Raw genomic sequence first — 21,332 nt, forward strand, 5'->3', positions numbered from 1 at the left:
TCAATTTTTTAAAGCATGAAAAAAAAAGAAATTTCGTCTGTAACTTATCAACAATTGCTTATTTTGACATTCGGGAAATCATTCTCACACACGGCCACTTACTAGCACGTGCGATAGAAAATTTTGTTATAGACAATGTTGGCAGACTTTTACTCTCTGAGTTTTGCTTTTACCTATATATACCATTTTAATTCATTCAAATACTGTACGTGATGTTCTTTTGGAATTACCAGAAATATGTATATATAAAAATTACGAAATCTATTGAATTACGGACTAGTTCACCTCCCATCTTGATTTTGAAATTTCTCTCGCACACTTCGGGATTTTCTCAGTCGCCTCCTAAGCTTCACAATTAAAGTCCTGATCATCACTGACAAGAGTCCTAGAAGGACTTAACAGCTGTATGATTCAGTTTAATTCAATGTTTGGCTGTAATGTATCTTACTCTAAACTGTTTCGTCCTTCAAGGACTAAGGATAATAATTTTAAAGTCTAGGAGGCGACTGAGGAAAATCCGAAAAAAAGGAAAAATTAAATGGGGAGAGGTGCGCTAATCCCATGATTCATTAAGTAAACAGACAAATTGCAGCCATCATTTTTCAGAATCTGAATTCCTTATGTTGACATCTACCGACAATTAGTGTCCACGCTTACTAGATAAGAATACACTGTTTCATTATTTTATGTTTAGAATGGCTGGCAATGGTGAACCTAATTGAAATATTGTGAAATCACATTTTCTTGAAGTGACACATAGATGTAAGAATATATTAATAAGAAATAGCTCTGAACTTTCAATACTAATTTTGAAATATCCTTATCGTGGGGTCGTTATTTCTGGTAACGTGTTCACCCAAAAATGTCACATGTTAAATAGAGGAAGCAAGAAGTCCCAATGATCGTGATTCTTCCGCGATAAATAGGACCTACATACTAGGGAGGTTCTTACTTGTGATTGCCTTGGTCAAATAACCAGGCGGCGTGCTCAGGTTGTTCAATGTCGGCCATTGTTAGGTCCTTCAGCCTTTCCACCATACTAGCCACACCATTTGTTTTTGAAATATCCTTCTTAATATTTGGTCCAAGTGAATGACCTTGAGCCATTTTGAGCTTCATCTGTTGAAATTGCTCTACAGAGAACACGGAGAGGTCAAGTTCATTGTCGCTGGACGTCTGAAATATATCAAGTATGGAATAGTTAGAGATTTCCAGTTTTAATAAAAACAAAAGAAACAAAACTAATCTACTAATAAAGTTATAGTGTCTTTCTGAACAACGCAGAGAGGCCCTGCTGGGGGAGAAGCAGAATTATGATAAAACATCACAGGTACAATGCTCAGTCGCCAAACATTTATTATGATCGTAAAGAGAAATTATTACTGTAGCGAAGCGTGTGTTTGAGAGAAGTAGACGAAGTGCCAATATTTCAGGGCATATCAACAAAGGTAAAATAATGGAAGAACTAGCAAAATATAAGTTCGGGAGAGGTTTTGGTACATTCAAACTTTAATTTAATTCTCTACAAATTCAACATTTTAACATACTAGAATAATGGTATGTAACTGAAAAACCAAATAAACGTAAGCACACCAGACTTAATGTCGTTTCTACCTACTTTCACTTTTATCATCTCAGAACAACTATTAAATACACGTTAAATCCCTATTGATAAAACACACAAAGGACGTTGATTTTACTTATTCGGCTCGTATGGACTCTTGAATTAATCTACATCAAACAACGTGGATACGTACTCGTTCCGGACAATGAATACTGATCTGTTGTAGATATTTCGGTATGACCTGACAATCAATCCTATCAGTTCTCATACTTGTGTAACTTTCGTTAAGATCGCAAATTTCACGGTGTGGGGTCGTCATTTAGCAAAGTCTGCAGTCATGATACGTAATTATCAGTGAAATTTATAATTGATTTGTAGGTCTGGAGGAAAGGTAAGCAAATTAATGTACATTGGAGATAAATGATTATGTATTCTATGTAAAACAAGAAATCTTAACATCACAATGAGATTAAATCAATCACAGAATCATTATTATAATTGTATATGTCTATAGAATTACATTTAGTGATCAGCGTATCAACATTTTGACATCCAAATTGTTTAATGTTCAATTATTGCTTCTAAAACTTCTATAGTCAGCATTTATCATTCTCATGCCAGGATTTCAGCATTAAGGCAATATTAAGTTAATTAACAGTAACTAAGGAACTCAATTAAAGAAAAATAAAGAATACATGTTTGTCATTGGTATTTCTGGTAACTAATCCAATTATTAACACTATGTACATGTAACGTTATGCACTTGTGTTTTAATTCAAATATTTGTAAACTCATTGTCGTAATTGTTTTTGAATACTCATCGATTAAAAGTTAAATTTAGATAACGATTTGTTTAAATATTCCAAATTAAAGCAAGTTTCCTTAAGATATTCTAATGGTCACGTGCCCTGGTGACATGATCGGCATTTGAGATTTTTTTTTCGTTGAGATCGAGTGAGACTTGATGTTTTGATTGTTTATCTAGATCTATGTTCATACATGTAATACCACAGATAACAATCGGATCTCTTTATGGATAACAGTGTTTTCATTTCGAACAATACAAAAGCTGAAGTATTACATTTCCCGACACCGCCTTACATTCCACGACGTCGATATCAGACATGTATTGTGTGGGGATCAAATCCGAATACAACACGATAAAACATCTCCCCTACAAACTATACAGTGTAGTCTTCAATCAACAGAGCATGAAAAACTTACTCTATCACCTGATGTTAAAATCAAACGTGCCAACAATATCTATTTTTTTCTTTTGCCATTAAAACAAACAACCTTTCATCTGCATTGTGTAACGTAACATACCCACATGTAATGTATATCGTAAATATTCACGATAAGGATAAGGAAGGCCTTTGTGAAAGCATCATCGCTTTCGATAGCTCTGCCATAAACAAGTTTTCACGAGTTGTGACCAAAAAATACTGGAGAAAATGCAATTTCAGCTGATAACCGTCTGGTTGTTGGAATTTCGTGTTGTAAATTAGCAAGATCGAACTATAATCTGTGCACTAAATTTATTCAACATTTTGACTATTTCTATGATTTTCAAAAAGAAACTACCCAAAATATTTAAATATCGATAAATTATATAAATAAATGTAGTTTTAGAATACTTTCAAACAACCAACGACACAGTATCGTTACCCATGTGACGTCTACATCATGAAAGAGCTTGTCGAAAATACATACATACCGTTAAGTGCAATGGAACGTCTACATCACATGGAAGATTGCCAGACCATGTGACGTCTGTATCTCAGGACACCTTGTCAAAAGTGCATACAGTACAGTAAAGTTATCCATGTGATGTGACAATTACTAGAAACCTTACCACATGCAATAAACTTTTGATGTCTTTTCCATAAGAAAGCTTACCACTAGTACAACAGACAGTGCAATCGTCAAAGTGTCTTTATCCAACAGAAGCTTCCAAAGGCACAATAACAGAGAAATGTTCTATAAGTAATAACAGTAACGGATAACAGTATATAGTAGTAAAACTGTCCATAGTAAATCTACCTCATGAAAAAGGTTCATCCAGGTACAACATTACAGTAAATATTAAGATCGTGCAGGTAACGTCTATATCCATTTAAAGCCTTCCAAAGGCACTACAATAGAAGTTATTTAACTTGTATCCCGATGGTTGTACCAACGTTAACAGAGGGTATTAGGAAGCTGAGGTGATACCCACAATACATCATTTATGTAATAAATACGACACATAATTAGCTTGTTGATCGATTCTTTAGTTTACGTGAAAACTGTACTCGGCATTGGCCTAAAACCAATGTTATAATAAATCTCTTAAAAGTCAAACACGCTTAGGAGCTGCGGTTTTCTTGGTCATTATTTAGCTGTAAGACGTAGTCAGCAAGCCTTACATTTGACTTGTGTGTTAAACTGGTTGTGTATCAATATCTTAGGGATTATTGCCGATTATACAGGTATATTATACTAGTAAAACTTAAATTAATCCCGACTCTGGTTCTTACATTTAATATATACTAGGAGTATCGTACCTGCTAGAAGTCAACAGTCGTTATTGTTTATTTCAGATGGAGACTCCATGGTTATGTATTTGCAAAGTAATGGAAGTCTCAACTTCCACTTATGTAGAGAACAAAAAGCAGATTATTTGACCCATTAATCCACAGTAAACAACAAGAAAATACCAAAAAATCAGCATGATCATAATCAAAACTTAAATTCAATAAAACTACGGCAAAATTTTAACAAATGCTATTTTCTTAAAATGCCCTAAATAAACTCGAGATATAGAGGAAAATGTTACCACATAGTTTTCAAATACAGTCTCAAGATAAAAGATATGATATCAGCACATTGTCTCCCCCTCAGTGCTTTAAAATGTAAAGTACTCGCCACAGCCTTGAGGCGAAGAACACGATATCGCACGGGTACACATACTATTGTTGATAATTAATCTATTTAAACAGATGAGATACATATCAGCGGTTATGTTAATTGACATAGTGCCTCGTATTACACTTTACTTTACCAAATTCAATATTACGTCTAATCCTTTAGATACAATCTAATAACACTTGTATTTATAGTCGATATCATATTCTTAGAGACGATATCATTAAAACTCTTAACCTAGTTATTCGATATCATCTTTTTATTCATGAAGAAACGAATCTTTTAAGTGAGGTTAAATTATTGTACTGAACTGTATAATGTATTTGTGTTAGTTCGTTTACTGTTCATTTTGCTGTAAAAAAAACCCCAAGATAATACTGCAATATCTACGACTCAATACTGACATCAACACAAATGGAATAGGTGTATAAAACCTCCACGAATAACGAGAAAGGCAAAACGAACATGTGAAGAGCGAAAACACCAGATGAAAGATGGAGATTCCATGCAGATAGCGAAGATACCGAAACGTAAAGTAAAAAATATCCACAGAACAATAGTCTTCTTATATTTTTGTTATGATAATTTTAATTACACAAATAAATGATATCAAACAACATGTGAATAATGTATCAAAAGTGATAACTATACGTATACATGTAAAACAACGCTTTGGATAAAAATGCTTTGATATATGCTGCCAATTCATGCTAATATGTCGCTATTAAAAAACTCGGAACAGCTGTTTAAAATAAATCTGTAATAGCACGATGATTTAACACGGAACAGAAACCCCTGAATTCTGGATAAATCATATAAGGTTTGATTGTCAACATGCCATACCGTTATACACTGCACCATGAGCTGTAAAGAACAACATCATTCTAGGGCAGAAATGTTGATGCCATTTAGTGTGGTCAATATACAGTATGGAAGTAACACTAACAAATACAATGTACAATACCATACCTCTTGCAAGATCTTCTTAATACCATGGATACATCTCTTGTATCTATGCCATATAAACGATAGACTCCGCGTTGTAATCGCTACTACAGACAAAGATATTTTAACAGTGAGAAATGTCTGAACACCGTAGAGAATCACACTGCCGATAGCATTATGTTAAATAAGCTGTTCAACGTAAATTAGATTAGAATAATGTATACGTTCTGATCTCACGTAATTCCATCAGAAATACAGGTATGTCTTGAGGCCAGACCAGACACTCTCATACACAAAACGTAGTAAGTTCCATCAAGGATCAAACGAACCTCATATTTCCAAAAACGTTTGTCTTTCCCAAAGCACAGTCACAAATTGGTTGGTTTAATGCATATGTTTTAAATGTACGATTCCTCAGTCGCACTTTTGTATACTTATTTGTTAAACACTTCCGCAGATGTATTGCTGCCAATAACGTCACACCGAATTTAAAAGTATAATACAATGACAGGGTGTATACTGATCTTCTATCGCGAGTCCGGAATGTATTATAATTTCATAAGCTTTGGGTAGCACAGAGAGCTTGGGTTAGAGTACTTACTGTTCCACGCTCACCATTGTTGAATGGCTTACACAGAAACAGGTACTCATATCCTTAGTCTGTTGTACACAAGATTTAGTATCTCCAGACGTGTGACCTATATTCATAAAAATATAGGACCCTCTGCAAGGTCGACCATTTATTCTGCCAATGTGGTCAGTTATACTTTATATCGAGAATATTTTCGAAATAAACTTTTTAAATCATTGATCAATAATCACAGAATTCAGATAATAGGGCATTTAATCTGAACATTATCTAACAGTACACAAAAACAGTATCATTTCCTCTGATTTTGTTCAATATTGAACTTGAAAATCAAGATGACGGACTAATCCCAGAATACGAAACAGCTGTATGATACAGTTTAGCTCATTGCTCTACCGCAGCTAACTCTAATTTCATGTTAAATGTTGTTATTCACTTGTGTGTCTATTGTGCATCATTTGATTCTCGGAAATTGTTGTATTCACGCAGTTGTCTAAATTAATACAAGTGTAATACAACACGTGATTTTGGGTTCCAGTCATTAGTACATATCACGGAACTGCACTTCTTATAACAACCTTTTCACTTAAATTTCCGTTCATAAAAATACAAGGACATGGAACGCGACATCATGTCATAGAATTGTACAAAAGACACACACGTGAATAGCACCTTTTGATAATTCAGTTAGATACAGTAGAGACAAACAATGAAATAAAGTGCTCAAACACAAATTGTTGATGATTTGATAGTGTGAACAACACTCGTATCAGTATCACTCAACACGTATAGGACATTAACAAAGACGGTGTGTTATTAAACTGTCAGCAATAATGGTGAACAAAGGTCAGCGGACAAAGGTCAGCAATGAAATCTACAACAGGACCTGGATAAATAGGAAAACATTATGTACAATAGAACAAAGGAAATATTAAAAAAAAAAAAAAACGGACAACCAGGGACATCATTTCCTTGTACTAGATATGAACTCTCCAGATACTTGAATCCACTTTTGTAAAACCAGGTTTTCTAACAATATTGACAAACCTGTTGAGTTTAAGCCACATCCGAGAACGCCACATTCGTTATCTTTAAAACCGATCTAGATAAGATGTCATCAGGAAATGTGTTTGGATTTATTCCCTCATAGGATAACATACGTTCTCTGTATATGTTCAACAGGGAGTAGTTTCCTCTGACGATGTAACCTTCGTTTTTGTTTAAACTCTTTACCCGACATGCCAATCAGCCAAGTACCTATTGATTCGTGTCAGGTGGAGATGTTAAAAGAAAACATCCGCCCAGTGATCGACACTATTAAATTCCTAAACATTCCGTTACATTCACACCGTACGTGCAATCAATGGAACGCCGGTCAAGTGCCCAGATTTCACTTAAGTCCGAACCGAAACATTTTATAAACATAGCTTGAATCAAATGGGAAAAATGGCTTTGATCATTCCATCATTATTTATTGTAGATTGTGTGATTAAAGTAAGTTTGTCATAGAGTGTGGGTCCTGCTCCCCCTGACGCCAGTCAAACTGAAACGACCCAACACGGCTGTTCAATATTATTCTTACACACAATCACAACCCGGTCTATGGTCTCAATAATACTTTACGTATTTTGATCACAATCATATTTTTCTGAAGATAGTTCTTTAAACCATCAGTGATATTTCAATATTTGTGAAGTAGAACAAACTACCAGTAGTTGTCTGACAGTAGAGGACAAAATACGATACATTTCGTCGCCACCTGTTTATCTGATGGCGAACAGGTGCGATATAGCAAGCTCAAATACCGTCCACATTTAGACATATGTACTTAGTATTATTTCTAATCTTGATATAAGATCTTTTATCTTACCCTTTACAATATAAGGTAAAAATGCCTATTGAAAATCACATCTGATCACATGAACCACACGTTTTGACCAAACATATTAGTACTTTGATACTAAATTGAATACAAACGAGAAGTAAATCCACATCACTTTCAGTATAAAGCAACCCTCATGGAGTGCGAGGTACTGTTGAGGATGTCCGATGTAAATCGAGGGATCAAAAAATTACGTAGAATTCAAAACATCATCTCATTTATCCTGTTTCACTATCTATTATAATTGAATTAACTATTAAACTTGAAACAGTCATTCTAAGTAAAACGCGTAGTAATAATTCCTTATTTTTATTTTTAAGACTTTTTAGCATTTTTACAAGGAAAGAATTACCACGATGAATTTTGTTAATATCATGACAAGGAAATTAATTAAATCTATCTTTATCATATTACTTCCAGTTATATAATGATTTTATGACGTCACAATATATATTACATCATTCAATACTCATTATATATCAGTGATGTATTCATTGAATTACACAGAAATGTTGTCTATACCTATCACATTTACAATCGACGTTTTGTGTTCAGAGTCACATCCATCAGTCTATCTTCAATGCATTGGAATTGATCATTTCTGTCGAGGTATGACGCGATAAAATTTCATTTGACGGGAAAAACGAAATATGTTGATTATTTCAAAATATCGTGCATTGCTAATTTAATAATCAATCGACGGAGCGTGATTTCAAACTCTGGCAGGTAATTAGAAATTACTCAAAACTGCTGCAAAGATGATCAATTGGTGCAATTAAACGATCAAAAGGTAACATGATGCCCATTAAAATTTTTTAAATTTCCAATCTACAAATTTGAACATAAGTTTACAATTTCATCAATTGACGTGTCAATAAAAGAGTGAAATATAATTTAACAACCCAGTACATTTATCTTATGTTGGGGTAGGGTGACGGTAATTCACGTAACATTCATGTATTGCCAGAGTAAATGGAATACAATTTATTTACAGAATGACAAAGGTTAAAGTTCATACTACGTTGAGAAGGACAGAACAATTGATGACTTGAGTACTGTTTTGTGTATTCTAGTTGTGTTTTAACCACAAACTCTATGCCAATTCAACCTGACAATTTTACCCTTTGACATATTTATACATTTTCCTTTACCTCTTAGCTTTTGATTTGCCCGTGTTGTTTGAAATACTCTTGAAAGAAAGAAAAATGCTTGTCTTAAAACGACACTTACATGCACGTTTTTGTTTTATATGTTCTAAATTTATCACATATTGCGACTTTGTTGACAATAATTATTTTGTCAGACCAGTACCACCGATACCAATTCTATTTATAAGCTTGTCATAGTTATTTTCTATTTTGTTTCAAAAACGGATTTCCATATCCAAGCATACGAACATTAAAACAAACAGCAATACAGTTGTACAAACGTAAATAAACATTTTTAAAAAAATCTGTCTTTGATGTCGTGGAAACTAACAAACTCATATATCCACAAAATGATAAAAAATGACATGAAGTTTTCATATCGGTGGATAATCGAGTATTACTTTCCACAAAGTGACTGGGAAATAGTTATGTTCAAAAACCCATAACTCTGAACTCAAAGAAAACATACGAGTTTACGGGTATTTTGGTTGACCGGTATTTCAGTTGACAGGTGTTTTGGTTTTGATTAAAAAGGTGTTTCGGTTTACAGGTATTTTAGTTTAAAGGTGATTGACAGAAATTTGGTTTACAGGTGTTTTGGTTGACAAGTATTTTGGTTTTTATGTATTTTGGTTGAAAGGTGTTCTAGTTTTGGTTGACAGGAAGTGTTTTCTAATAATACTATCAACGCTAATTGCCATCAAGATGATACTACAATGTATAAAGATATAACAACAACAAACTCTGCCAATGAACAGATGAAAGTTATAATACAGGGGCTGATAAGACATTCAAATGAAACAAATCAGTTTTTTGTTAAGAAAATTTGCTTATAGAATATTTCGTTAAATATTTCACAATATGCTGTTAATTGTTTCCTTTGCTCACATACACAAAGGTGTGAAAAATACTGACAGATATATTCTTAGAGCAATATGATAATGACAAAAACTACCCTGAATGACGGACTTCCACTAACATTGACCTCCGCTTAGCCATTAATGTAAACGACAGTTTAAATAACATGAGATTATAGAAGTAACTGTGATGTATGAATAAACATTAAAATTAACGACATCACCATACCCAGAAATGTGAGAAACATTTCTAATGTATACCTAACACTTAATACTTTAATGTGATAGCGAACATTAACAGACCTAAAGATTTTAAACGCCCTTCCGTGTCAAACAATCAAATTAGTAATCCAATATTATATAATTGTTAAAAATTGCTCTTTCCGCGTGTAGATAATATGATTTTTCATTCTCATCATAATTTGTTAATACTTGGCTGAAATATGATAATACAATGACATTTTATTTTGTTCATGTTTTATCAGCTCGTTCTGTACAGAGGATACTGTAATAGATGTCTCAGTAAGTTCTCTTCTTCCCCTGAATCTGTATTTGTCATCAGTTATCCAATAATTTGATGTTCTAGACTTCGTTTTTAATTGATATTTACAAAAAGTACTGCATTTGATATCTATAATTGTCAGATTTACCCTTACCCTATTACAGTAACACGAATTATCTTATCTGTTCATACTCAAGAAACTTGAGGACAATAACATTATTCGTGTTCAAACTAACGTCACAACATTTTTGTCTTGTAATGGGGATGATATTGAAATTATGCTTATTGTGTGCTGTAGTGACAGGATGATGTTACCGTTACACCCACTGTGTACTGTAGTGACAGGATGATGTTACCGTTACACCCACTGTGTACTGTAGTGACAGGATGATGTTACCGTTACACCCACTGTGTACTGTAGTGACAGGATGATGTAAGAATTACACCCACTGTGTACTGTAGTGACAGGATGATGTTACCGTTACACCTATTGTGTACTCTAGTGACAGGATGATGTTACGGTTACACCTACTGTGTACTGTAGTGACAGGATGATGTTACCGTTACACCTACTGTGTACTGTAGAGACAGGGTGATTTTACGGTTACACCTACTGTGTACTGTAGTGACAGGATGATGTTAGAATTACACCTACTCTGTACTGTAGTGACAGGATGATGTTACCGTTACACCCACTGTGTACTGTAGTGACAGGATGATGTTACCGTTACACCCACTGTGTACTGTAGTGACAGGATGATGTTACCGTTACACCCACTGTGTACTGTAGTGACAGGATGATGTTACCGTTACACCCACTGTGTACTGTAGTGACAGGATGATGTAAGAATTACACCCACTGTGTACTGTAGTGACAGGATGATGTTACCGTTACACCCACTGTGTACTGTAGTGACAGGATGATGTTACCGTTACACCCACTGTGTACTGTAGTGACAGGGTGATGTTACCGTTACACCCACTGTGTACTGTAGTGACAGGATGATGTTACCGTTACACCTACTGTGTACTGTAGTGACAGGATGATGTTACGGTTACACCTACTGTGTACTGTAGTGACAGGATGATGTTACCGTTACACCTACTGTGTACTGTAGTGACAGGATGATGTTACGGTTACACCTACTGTGTACTGTAGTGACAGGATGATGTTAGAATTACACCTACTCTGTACTGTAGTGACAGGATGATGTTACCGTTACACCCACTGTGTACTGTAGTGACAGGGTGATGTTACCGTTACACCTACTGTGTACTGTAGTGACAGGATGATGTTACCGTTACACCTACTCTGTACTGTAGTGACAGGATGATGTTACCGTTACACCCACTGTGTACTGTAGTGACAGGATGATGTTACCGTTACACCCACTGTGTACTGTAGTGACAGGATGATGTTACCGTTACACCCACTGTGTACTGTAGAGACAGGGTGATTTTACCGTTACACCCACTGTGTACTGTAGAGACAGGGTGATTTTACCGTTACACCCACTGTGTACTGTAGAGACAGGGTGATTTTACCGTTACACCCACCGTGTACTGTAGTGACAGGATGATGTTACCGTTACACCTACTCTGTACTATAATGACAGAGTTGATACTGACCTGACCACCGTTGATTAATAAAGTGTATATTCCTACACTATAGGTGTGTGTAACTTTACCCGAGGTAGATAATTGACCGACTATTTACACATAACAGATAGTCTTCCTTGGCATGACACCAATAAGAGGTGTACGCTGCCGTTACATATCGAGGACGTATCAATGGAAATATGTGTCATGGACTTGTCAAAAATTTGGTCTAAGTGTGGAGTGTGGAGTGTGAAATGGTTTGGAATAGTGAGATGACGGTATCCAAAGAACTGAAGTGGAATATTCTATTCCTGAGGCTAAATATGTAAACGAAGTTTTTAAATTCCGTATCTTAATTAAAGGAAGATATTGGACCCCTTAAAAGCAGAAAATACAAGAGAAGAAGAGAAAAAAGCAATAAGACTTGTTGTTCAGGCAAGACGCTTCTTGTAAAAATGGTAATACCTTGCATGCTACTTGCAGTTAGATCTAGGAACTTGACGACTTCAACGACTCTTCTACTAAATATGATAAATAGCCAGATAGACATTGAACACATATCTAAAATACAGAACCAATCTTAAATAAGTCATTACAATAATGGCAAACCGTACTCAAATGATTATCACATTTGTAGAAGTTGTATCCTTAATAAAAAAAACCCTAAAGAGTGGTTACGTGATTGATTTTTAAACTGCTGACTATACACAACATTTAACGCGAAATATGTGTCCTTTTAAATTAATCTGGAACTGCTTACACATACACATATTTAGTATATTCAGCGATATGCAAGTCTCAAAAAGCGGAAATATATTTTTGTTTTAAATTACGACCATTATCATCCTTAATACTCACAGCAGATACTCACGTTGTAGAAATATCTGAAGGAAACTTCCGTTTAGAAAAGTATCAGAACTCCAAAATGTCTGTTCCATATACTGTATGTCACCTCCTTCCGTGTCAACATTTTTTCATAACTAATCATTATATACCTACTGTACATTTGTGTGGGGAGAAGGGCGGTCTGTCGAACACATTATTAAAATCACAATACATCATCGATACGATCACATCCAAGTGTTTGGGAATTGCTTTGACCTCATGACCCGAATGCTCGCTAACCTTAATGACACAGGCACCTTTGATCTCTAATCTGTTTGGTGGACAAAAGTACACGCTTCTGATTGTGTAGGTGTTTGTCATTATTCAACAGAACGACTGGACAAGTTCATTGTGACTTATGTTGATAAAAGAATTTGTTAACTTCCAAAATACGAGTTAACGCGCGTTTTTCCGTTCCTCTGCCTATTATGAATGACAAAACATTGGAATATGCACAGAAAACATCCTGCACTCCATATGACAAGGCTATTTATATATTGACAGAAACACCAAATACACTAAAAAGACAAAGAATACACAATGTGTAGCTGGTTTAAGCAATGAAGAATTGTCCGGCATGTGTTACAGGGTGAATGATAAAGTTCTACTTAAGCTGAAAATTTTAATTTCCTTTACTTCACAACGGGATTTGAAACGTTTATATGAATGCAAACTACGCATGATACGTCCACCTGATCACAGTCAGTTATATATTTTTTATTCATTTATATCAAAGGGAAGGGGCGGGGAGGCAGAGTATAATTTTGTTAAAATTGTCAAAAAAGTTAAAGTTCTAATAGATACTTTTGGGCCGATCCAGAGCCTTCATTACAGCGCATATCTTTGATTTCATTAAATCATACTTGTTGTTATACTTCGAGTATTGAAAAAACACCACCAACAAGAATCAGCGACAAAATTATCTAGAAATTTCAACATAAAAAAGCAACAAGAAAACACCAACATGTCAACATCATCATAATCCAAACTCAAATTCAATAGGACAAAATATGGACAAAAGAACGGTTAAATGGAAACAAGATGTTCCGGAAGCGGAAGCGTCTTCTGTTTCATCGACGACACCGTTACGTAAACAAAAGATTAAAGCTGACCACATGTTTACACTTCCCAAAAGAATATTTTTAAGTACCAAAGCCACTCGGCACATTAATTCAAAACATCAACACGGAAGCACTATATTTGACTTAACGTTATGGTTGGTTGTGTCCTAAAAGCTTCAATCAATGGTTGACGGTCCAACGGACATGAGAAATGAGAAAAATAAAAAAAAACAAGAAGCAATAGAAAAGTTGCAAGTTACGAGGAACAAAATGTAGCAATACTGATGAAATATTGAAATAATATGTACTTGTCACCCCGGACCTAAGTACTTATCAGTCAGTGTGTATACATAACTATCCATAAAAAGTATTTATATTGGGTAGACCTAGAAACTCAATGATTCGAGTCAAGGGAAAGTGGTGACAAAGCTATCATTAACTTCTATTTAAATATATTTATCACCATGTACTTATTTCATCTCTTGAATTTCTTGTATACATTATATACTGTAAGTTTTAAAAATGTTTTACAGTGTGGGAAAAACCGATAATTGGTTTTTTTCTTAATTCTGGACTATTTCACATGAAAACGATACAATTCCGGTTTAACAAAAATAATTCTTTAAAAACTGCTATATTTTAATAAGCACTTGAAAACATTATCTGATGTAAACTGATGAATGAATGAAACACAGGTAGAATGAAACACAGGTAGAATGAAACAGATGGAATGTAACTTACCTGTAAGATGAAAATCCATCTGGTAATGTTTCGTAAATCCCTTAAAATGTGACGTCATATTTTTCACATAATACAGTATTTACTGTTTCCTTTCATAAAAGCTAATATTTTTCAGAGCGACCTGTGTTTTATATATAATTTAGTACAGACACCACCATATATATCAGCAGCTCCACGACGTTACAGTATTCTTTTGATGGGGGTATATTATCTCGTCTATGTTTGCCACATTAACGAGAGTGTAAATATTGAGCCACTTGAATATGGACATATATAAATCTCTACCTCGGTTAGAGTCAACATGAGCAAAACGTTAATGTTTTAGATAGAAAACGTACTACACTATTAAGACATTCAATGTCTGAGGGCAAAACTGAATAGATCATTCACAGGTACAGTGTCTGATGGCAAAACTGCATAGAGATTTCACAGGTACAGTGTCTGATGGCAAAACTGCATAGAGATTTCACAGGTACAGTGCCTGAGGGCAAAACATCATAGTTCATTCACAGGTACAGTGTCTGATGGCAAAACTGCATAGAGATTTCACAGGTACAGTGTCTGATGGCAAAATTTAATTGAGCATTCACAGGTATAGTGTCTGAGGGCAAAACTGCATAGATCATTCACTGGTACAATGTCTGAGGGCAAAACTTCATAGGTCATTCACAGGTACAGTGTCTGAGGGCAAAACTTCATAGTTCATTCACAGGTACATTGTCTGATGGCAAAACTGCATAGATCATTCACAGGTACAGTGTCTGATGGCAAAATTTAATTGAGCATTCACAGGTATAGTGTCTGAGGGCAAAACTGCATAGATCATTCACTGGTACAATGTCTGAGGGCAAAACTTCATAGGTCATTCACAGGTACAGTGTCTGAGGGCAAAACTTCATAGAGCTTTCACAGGTACAGTGTCTGAGGGCAAAACTTCATAGAGCTTTCACAGGTATAGTGTCTAATGGCAAAACTTCATAGGTCATTCACAGGTACATTGTCATGACTTCATGACATATTCACAGGTAGTGTCCCGGATAAAACGTACAATATTCACTGGTACTGCACTCGAGAGCCAAACGCAATAGATCTTTCACATATAAACGTCCGATGGAAAAAAGTCTTACAGGAACAGTGTCGAGGGCAAATAACATGTCTGAGGTTGCACCGTTCACTGCTACAGCGTAATATAGAAGCAGAAACGTCAAACGTGTTAATTATATTGAAATGTGACCTGCTGACTGATCTGTCTCAACTCGTTATCACTACCTTCTATAGAACTCCAACAGTCACGCATCCCTTCTCATCTAGTCTACTTAAAGCACTGCTTCTAAAAAAGGAATATTAAATTAAATCAATCCATTTACAGCTCTTAATGACGGTTTTATAATAAGTTATGGACTGGTGATCATCACAAAAATATTAGTTATTACAAAAACATCAATAAACAGAAAATTTAAATAAAATGTTGGTATAATATACAGTCTATAATTTCAGTGTCCATGTATTTATTTTGTTCCTATGTTGCCCTAGTTTGATTGAATCTGAGTCGGGATTATGATTCTGTCGACGTATTGGAATATTCTTAATTGTTTTTATTCACTTCAGCATACAAAAAAAAATAATTTAAAAAGTTTCGGATTTTTATTTGGCACTCATTAAATGTCATGAAAATGTACGTCAGAAAATTAGTATAAAATCGATTTTTAAAATTGGATGCAATCATGCTCATCAAAACAGAAAAAAGACATAGACTAAGTTACATAGAAATACTTAAGTCATACCTTTAAACAAATGTTGGTTATTTTTCCCTATCATTATTTACATGCCATTTAAAGTAGAATTCTTAATTCATATCTTGGCATTCAGAAGGAAACCTTGTCATAAAGTTTAGGAAGTCTTACTTATTTCATTTCAAATGTCATACCATACAACAACGACAAACACATTCAAGTACATTCAGGGAAATTGCTGAATATATAGGACTCTGGCACCGACTCAAGTCGTAAAAATAACCCTCCAGTGCTCAGCAGTGAGGACCAAATAGAATAAAATTTCAGATTTCGCATAAACTAGCAATTTTATTTTATCAGGATCGGGACGAACAGGATGCCAATTTAAGTTATTTAACAATAAAACTGGAAACCCTTCAAGAATTCGATGTAAACATATCTAAATCCTACGGACACTAAAGTGTTTCCCCATTATGTTACGAAAGTCTTTATGTTGGCCTGTTTATTCTATTTTCTGATAGTGAATGTCTCACGTACTTGTGATTTTGATAGGGTTGCCCTTTTGAATTTCAGTAAGCCCGACACATTAAGAGAATATTACCATTGACTTTCTCAACAAAGTGAAATTCGCGATACAGAAGACAACATTAAACCATCTTCAGGGAAAAGAATTTTGCAAAGACAAAAAAGCATTTTAATTGATTTACAAACTTAGGAAGCTTATCAACTCAAAATGTAATCCTTTCTTATGTTATTTTATACAGGAACTAAATAATGTTAAACCCAGTACTGTTTCGTCGTTGTGAAATATGTTCCTTGTTTTGAGATCTACAACGTTTTGTTATTACTTTTTAAAGTTTGCTCTACAGTCGGGCAATATTACAGCTGATCAATCTGTACTTTTGCTATCATATCACTACAATGGTTTTACGGAAAGTACCATGTAAAGCTCGTCGACGAAAGCTTTCTCTTTCGAAACACCTGGTCTTATTCTCCTTGTACAATTTTAACACTTATCTGTGTAAGTTTTTTTATCAATTATTTTTCCTCATTTCATCGATTTTGAGTTGACATTAAGTTTTGGTGACATGCTATTTTCTTGCTTATTATTCTATTGCTTGTTTCATTCTAGCACATCAGCAATTAAACAAAAATACGCAACCCAATGGTACCATGGCCTGGAACCCAGTATAACAGATATTAACATCAGCACGAGTTAACACAAAATAGGGGAAAAAAATTCAGTATAAATCCCTCTACATATCAAAGTCCTATTGTAACCTGTGACATTGTATTAGCATCGCATCAAATATTTCTAGAGGGTGTTTAAATCTTTATTCAAATGTTATCAGATTTCCATCTTTAGGTTGAATCCTTCATATTTTCAGTCACGTTTACATCTGAAAGCTGAGAATAGTAATCTATAGGATAACTCAGATGCAGTCAGACAATCCACGTACACAATCATATATATACCAGTGTATCCTACATCATCATTATTTCATCCGTGACGCTTTTGTTTATTGTACTTACGCCCATATATCGCTAGTGGCTACGATTCTATCAACAGTTCAATCAAGATGAGTTATGATATCACAATTTAAAGATTTACTTTTTCTGAAGTACGTTTCTAAATGCTTGAAGGGCATTCCAAGCCAGACGCGAAATACGTACTATAAAATAAAGGTTTCAGAAATAAATACTTGTTCTACTGATACCTACCTTGCCTGACAACGTCCATGGAAATCCTCTTGATAGTTGATTAGAATGAAGATGAATTTAACATTTTCAGTTTTTGCAAAGTCTAGAGTTCACCATCATAATCTTAGAAATATTGTGAATTCAAATGAATCGTCCTCACGCAGTAAGACGCGAAAAATAAGAAAACACAGCAACACACAGATACCTGTTAGATCGCAACTGTTTCACTAGAGTACATAACAGTATATAACGTACCAACACTTACATGAGGTTCATACCCTTATGGACCACCGTCGTCCCATGGTTCATTAGAGAGATAATATTGTTTGGGAAGATTGTGTCCCAACGTCCAATAGAACAACAGGCGATACGCGTGCGTGACAATAAATCAAACGAGTACACCGCCGTTTACAGAAAACTGGCTGACAAAAATGTAAACAAATAATTTATTCAAATATGTTATCAGATTTTTAAAGTTCGTCATGGAGCTTTGGTTTCTTTCCTTTGAGCAAACATTTTCTATATCGCCGCATATGGCATACAAATGTATAAAAACAGCATGATGTCCTCCATCAACCGTGGGGGTTTACATATTGCTTACATGAAAGTCATATAACTAAAACATATTATATCAATTTACTCAAATATTAAATAAACTTGAAATACATGTTTGATAGATGGCGTAAGGTCGTTTTGACCATTAACCTCTGACTGATTAAAACCATTTGATTTAATATCATACCACGATTTTCAACAATATTGGACACATAACTCGTGATATCAAAAGAGCCATTTATCAAAATATCAGGTTCCCAACAGGTGTTGTTTATTTACATATATCAAATGCTTGTCATTTCAGTGACGTTTACGAATTTATGAACCAGCGTGTGCAAATACACGTATTTTGCTGTATAATTTCATGAAATAACTGCCATTTAATGAAAGCTTAAAATTTTCTGATAAGTATTTTAGATTTTGTTTTCTTCTTTTTCATGTTTGTTTACGTTGCTAGTTTCCCATAGGAAAGAGAAACCGGCCTCCGTCGAGACAGGAATTTTAATTAAGGGTATGATACAGAGAGAGAACCTGCCATCAGCGATTCTGACACAGATTATACCGAAACTGTCTCAGAAACGTAGTTACTTCTGTTTTGTCTGAATATAACAAAAGTCTGTTGTAGTTCCCTCGCTCTGCATAAGTAGTATTTCTAGATTTAGGCCTAAATGAGAATGCACGACCAATGGGAGATTGTACAAAAGATGAACAAATGAAAACACCTTTTAATACAACTTTAGTAAGATACATTAACGACAAACAATGAATTAAACTGTATCATACAGCTGTTTCGTCATTGTAGAACTCGCCAGTAACATCAAAGGCTCAAATTCTGAAGAATAGGCGACCGAGGAAAATCCGATCGAAAATAAAGTCAAATCTAGATGTGAAGGTGCTTCATAATTAAATAAATGTCGTAACTTTCATATATCTGAAAAGTTTAGAACAACGTGATGTACTCGTGTAAAATAGTCTTTCCCTTGTTTGATTACACTAGAACCCAGTGATCATTTTTCTGTACGGTATCCCCGTACTGACAATATATATGTAACATATAGGGTCCCTGGCTCTACACTACCTTCCTTTTATACCAATATGTAACAGTAAAGGTATGTCTTTCTACACTTCTCTTAATCACATCCCTGACCGAAAGTATTTGGACATACTTGTAACGAGTATATGAGTTAAAACACAGAGTTTATGGAATTTAGAAGCGATATTATGCTCTGTAAGGGGTAATTCAAATTTGATAAAATCTACAGGAATAGAAAGTCATAAATGACAAAAGTCATCAATCGTTATCGATAAGACTTGATAAGATTTGACAGGTCGTGTTCTTAAATCGACATTTAGATTGAAGTGGGTTGGCTGACCAATACACTACGAAGTATATAAACCATAGCACAATGACTTGATCTGGTCAGCGGATTTATGATAACTTCCAGGGAGAGATAGGTGTATTGGTAGTAGGTCTGGAAGGTTAGTGGAGGTAATGAAGTTCAGGGTAGTTGATTGATTAGGAAAAGCATTGAGACTCTTAAACAGCACCTTACTGTCTGACTCTTATATCTTTATGAGCTCATATTATTTTTTTCAGATTTAAAAGCAAATAATGAAAATATGGAAAAACAATGTAACTTTATAAAATAATTAGAATAGTTTGGATAAGACAATAAAATGTCAGAAACCATATCATCGGTCTATGTATAAATAAGGTTTCCAGGGCAAGGACGGTGTATAGATGTCCAGACAGGATCGGATAGGAAGCAATTGCCCGGAGGAGCAGAAAGTTGGAATTTCCAGGGCGATGGTCATATACTTAGACTGAAAGGGTCTATATTTTGAAAGGAAAATTTGAGTCTCTGGGATGGCTAATTCTTGTTTTCATGCGAGGCTTATTAAAACACGTCATAAAAGACCTTGCTGACTGCGGAGGCCTTCATTTTCATTTATATACTGTACATATTGATGATGTCGTGTCTTTAAATAACAAGTAATCTATACACCATGGCCATTGAATATACTCACCAAAATTGGAATTCAAGGATACGACAGACTCTTCAGCGCTTACCTTCATCAACGAAACCAATAACGACAGCTTTCAATCAAGCTGTATGCTAAGAAAGATAGTTTCAAACTTGGTGGTTTCGTAATCGTTTACTTCGATGTCATTTGAGAACATGACATTGCTTAATTGGTTTGACCAAGATTTACATCGCGGGTTTCGTCGATGAAGTAGAAGATGCTTTTCCTTCTGGAGCACATGGTCTTATTTTCTTGTGCTTTTTTCCCCGAGTCTCTGTGTGTATTTTTCTTTAGTTTATATCTTGCCCTATATTCAACTAATTTTATTCAAAATTTAGATTCTGTTGAATTATCGGCATTTCCGTTGTTGTTTCTAGAGTAAGTCGGCGAGGTTCCCACTGTCAGCTAAGTAGAGGTCATTAGGTAGATAAGAAGCATATTAGAAACAACATATTCAAAGATATGTCTATCCTAATACACTAAATCAGGACACAAATACTCTACAAAATATACCACGTTGTCAATACACAAATATGGAGGACACTATACCCGAGTTCGGACTAAATACCTAATGGTACCAGAAGGAATGTGTGACTACACACACGGCTATTACAGTTCTTTATCTGTTAATGAAGCGT

At 34.8% G+C, this 21,332-nt stretch overlaps 1 protein-coding gene across 1 annotated transcript in view; it reads right to left on the reverse strand.

The window, feature by feature from the left end:
- The window catches only part of LOC132553528 (uncharacterized), an 89,756-nt gene that overhangs the window by 34,966 nt on the left and 33,458 nt on the right, over positions 1–21,332 (reverse strand). Inside the window, exon 3 of the mRNA XM_060217776.1 lies at positions 953–1,176. Coding sequence (XP_060073759.1) covers positions 953–1,176 — 224 coding nt within the window. The remainder of the gene's footprint in view (positions 1–952; positions 1,177–21,332) is intronic.

The sequence above is a fragment of the Ylistrum balloti genome, unplaced genomic scaffold (genome assembly GCF_031769215.1).
Source record: "Ylistrum balloti isolate Yb309-2 unplaced genomic scaffold, AGI_CSIRO_Ybal_v1 Utg370332, whole genome shotgun sequence".
Taxonomy (NCBI): Eukaryota; Metazoa; Mollusca; class Bivalvia; order Pectinida; family Pectinidae; genus Ylistrum; species Ylistrum balloti.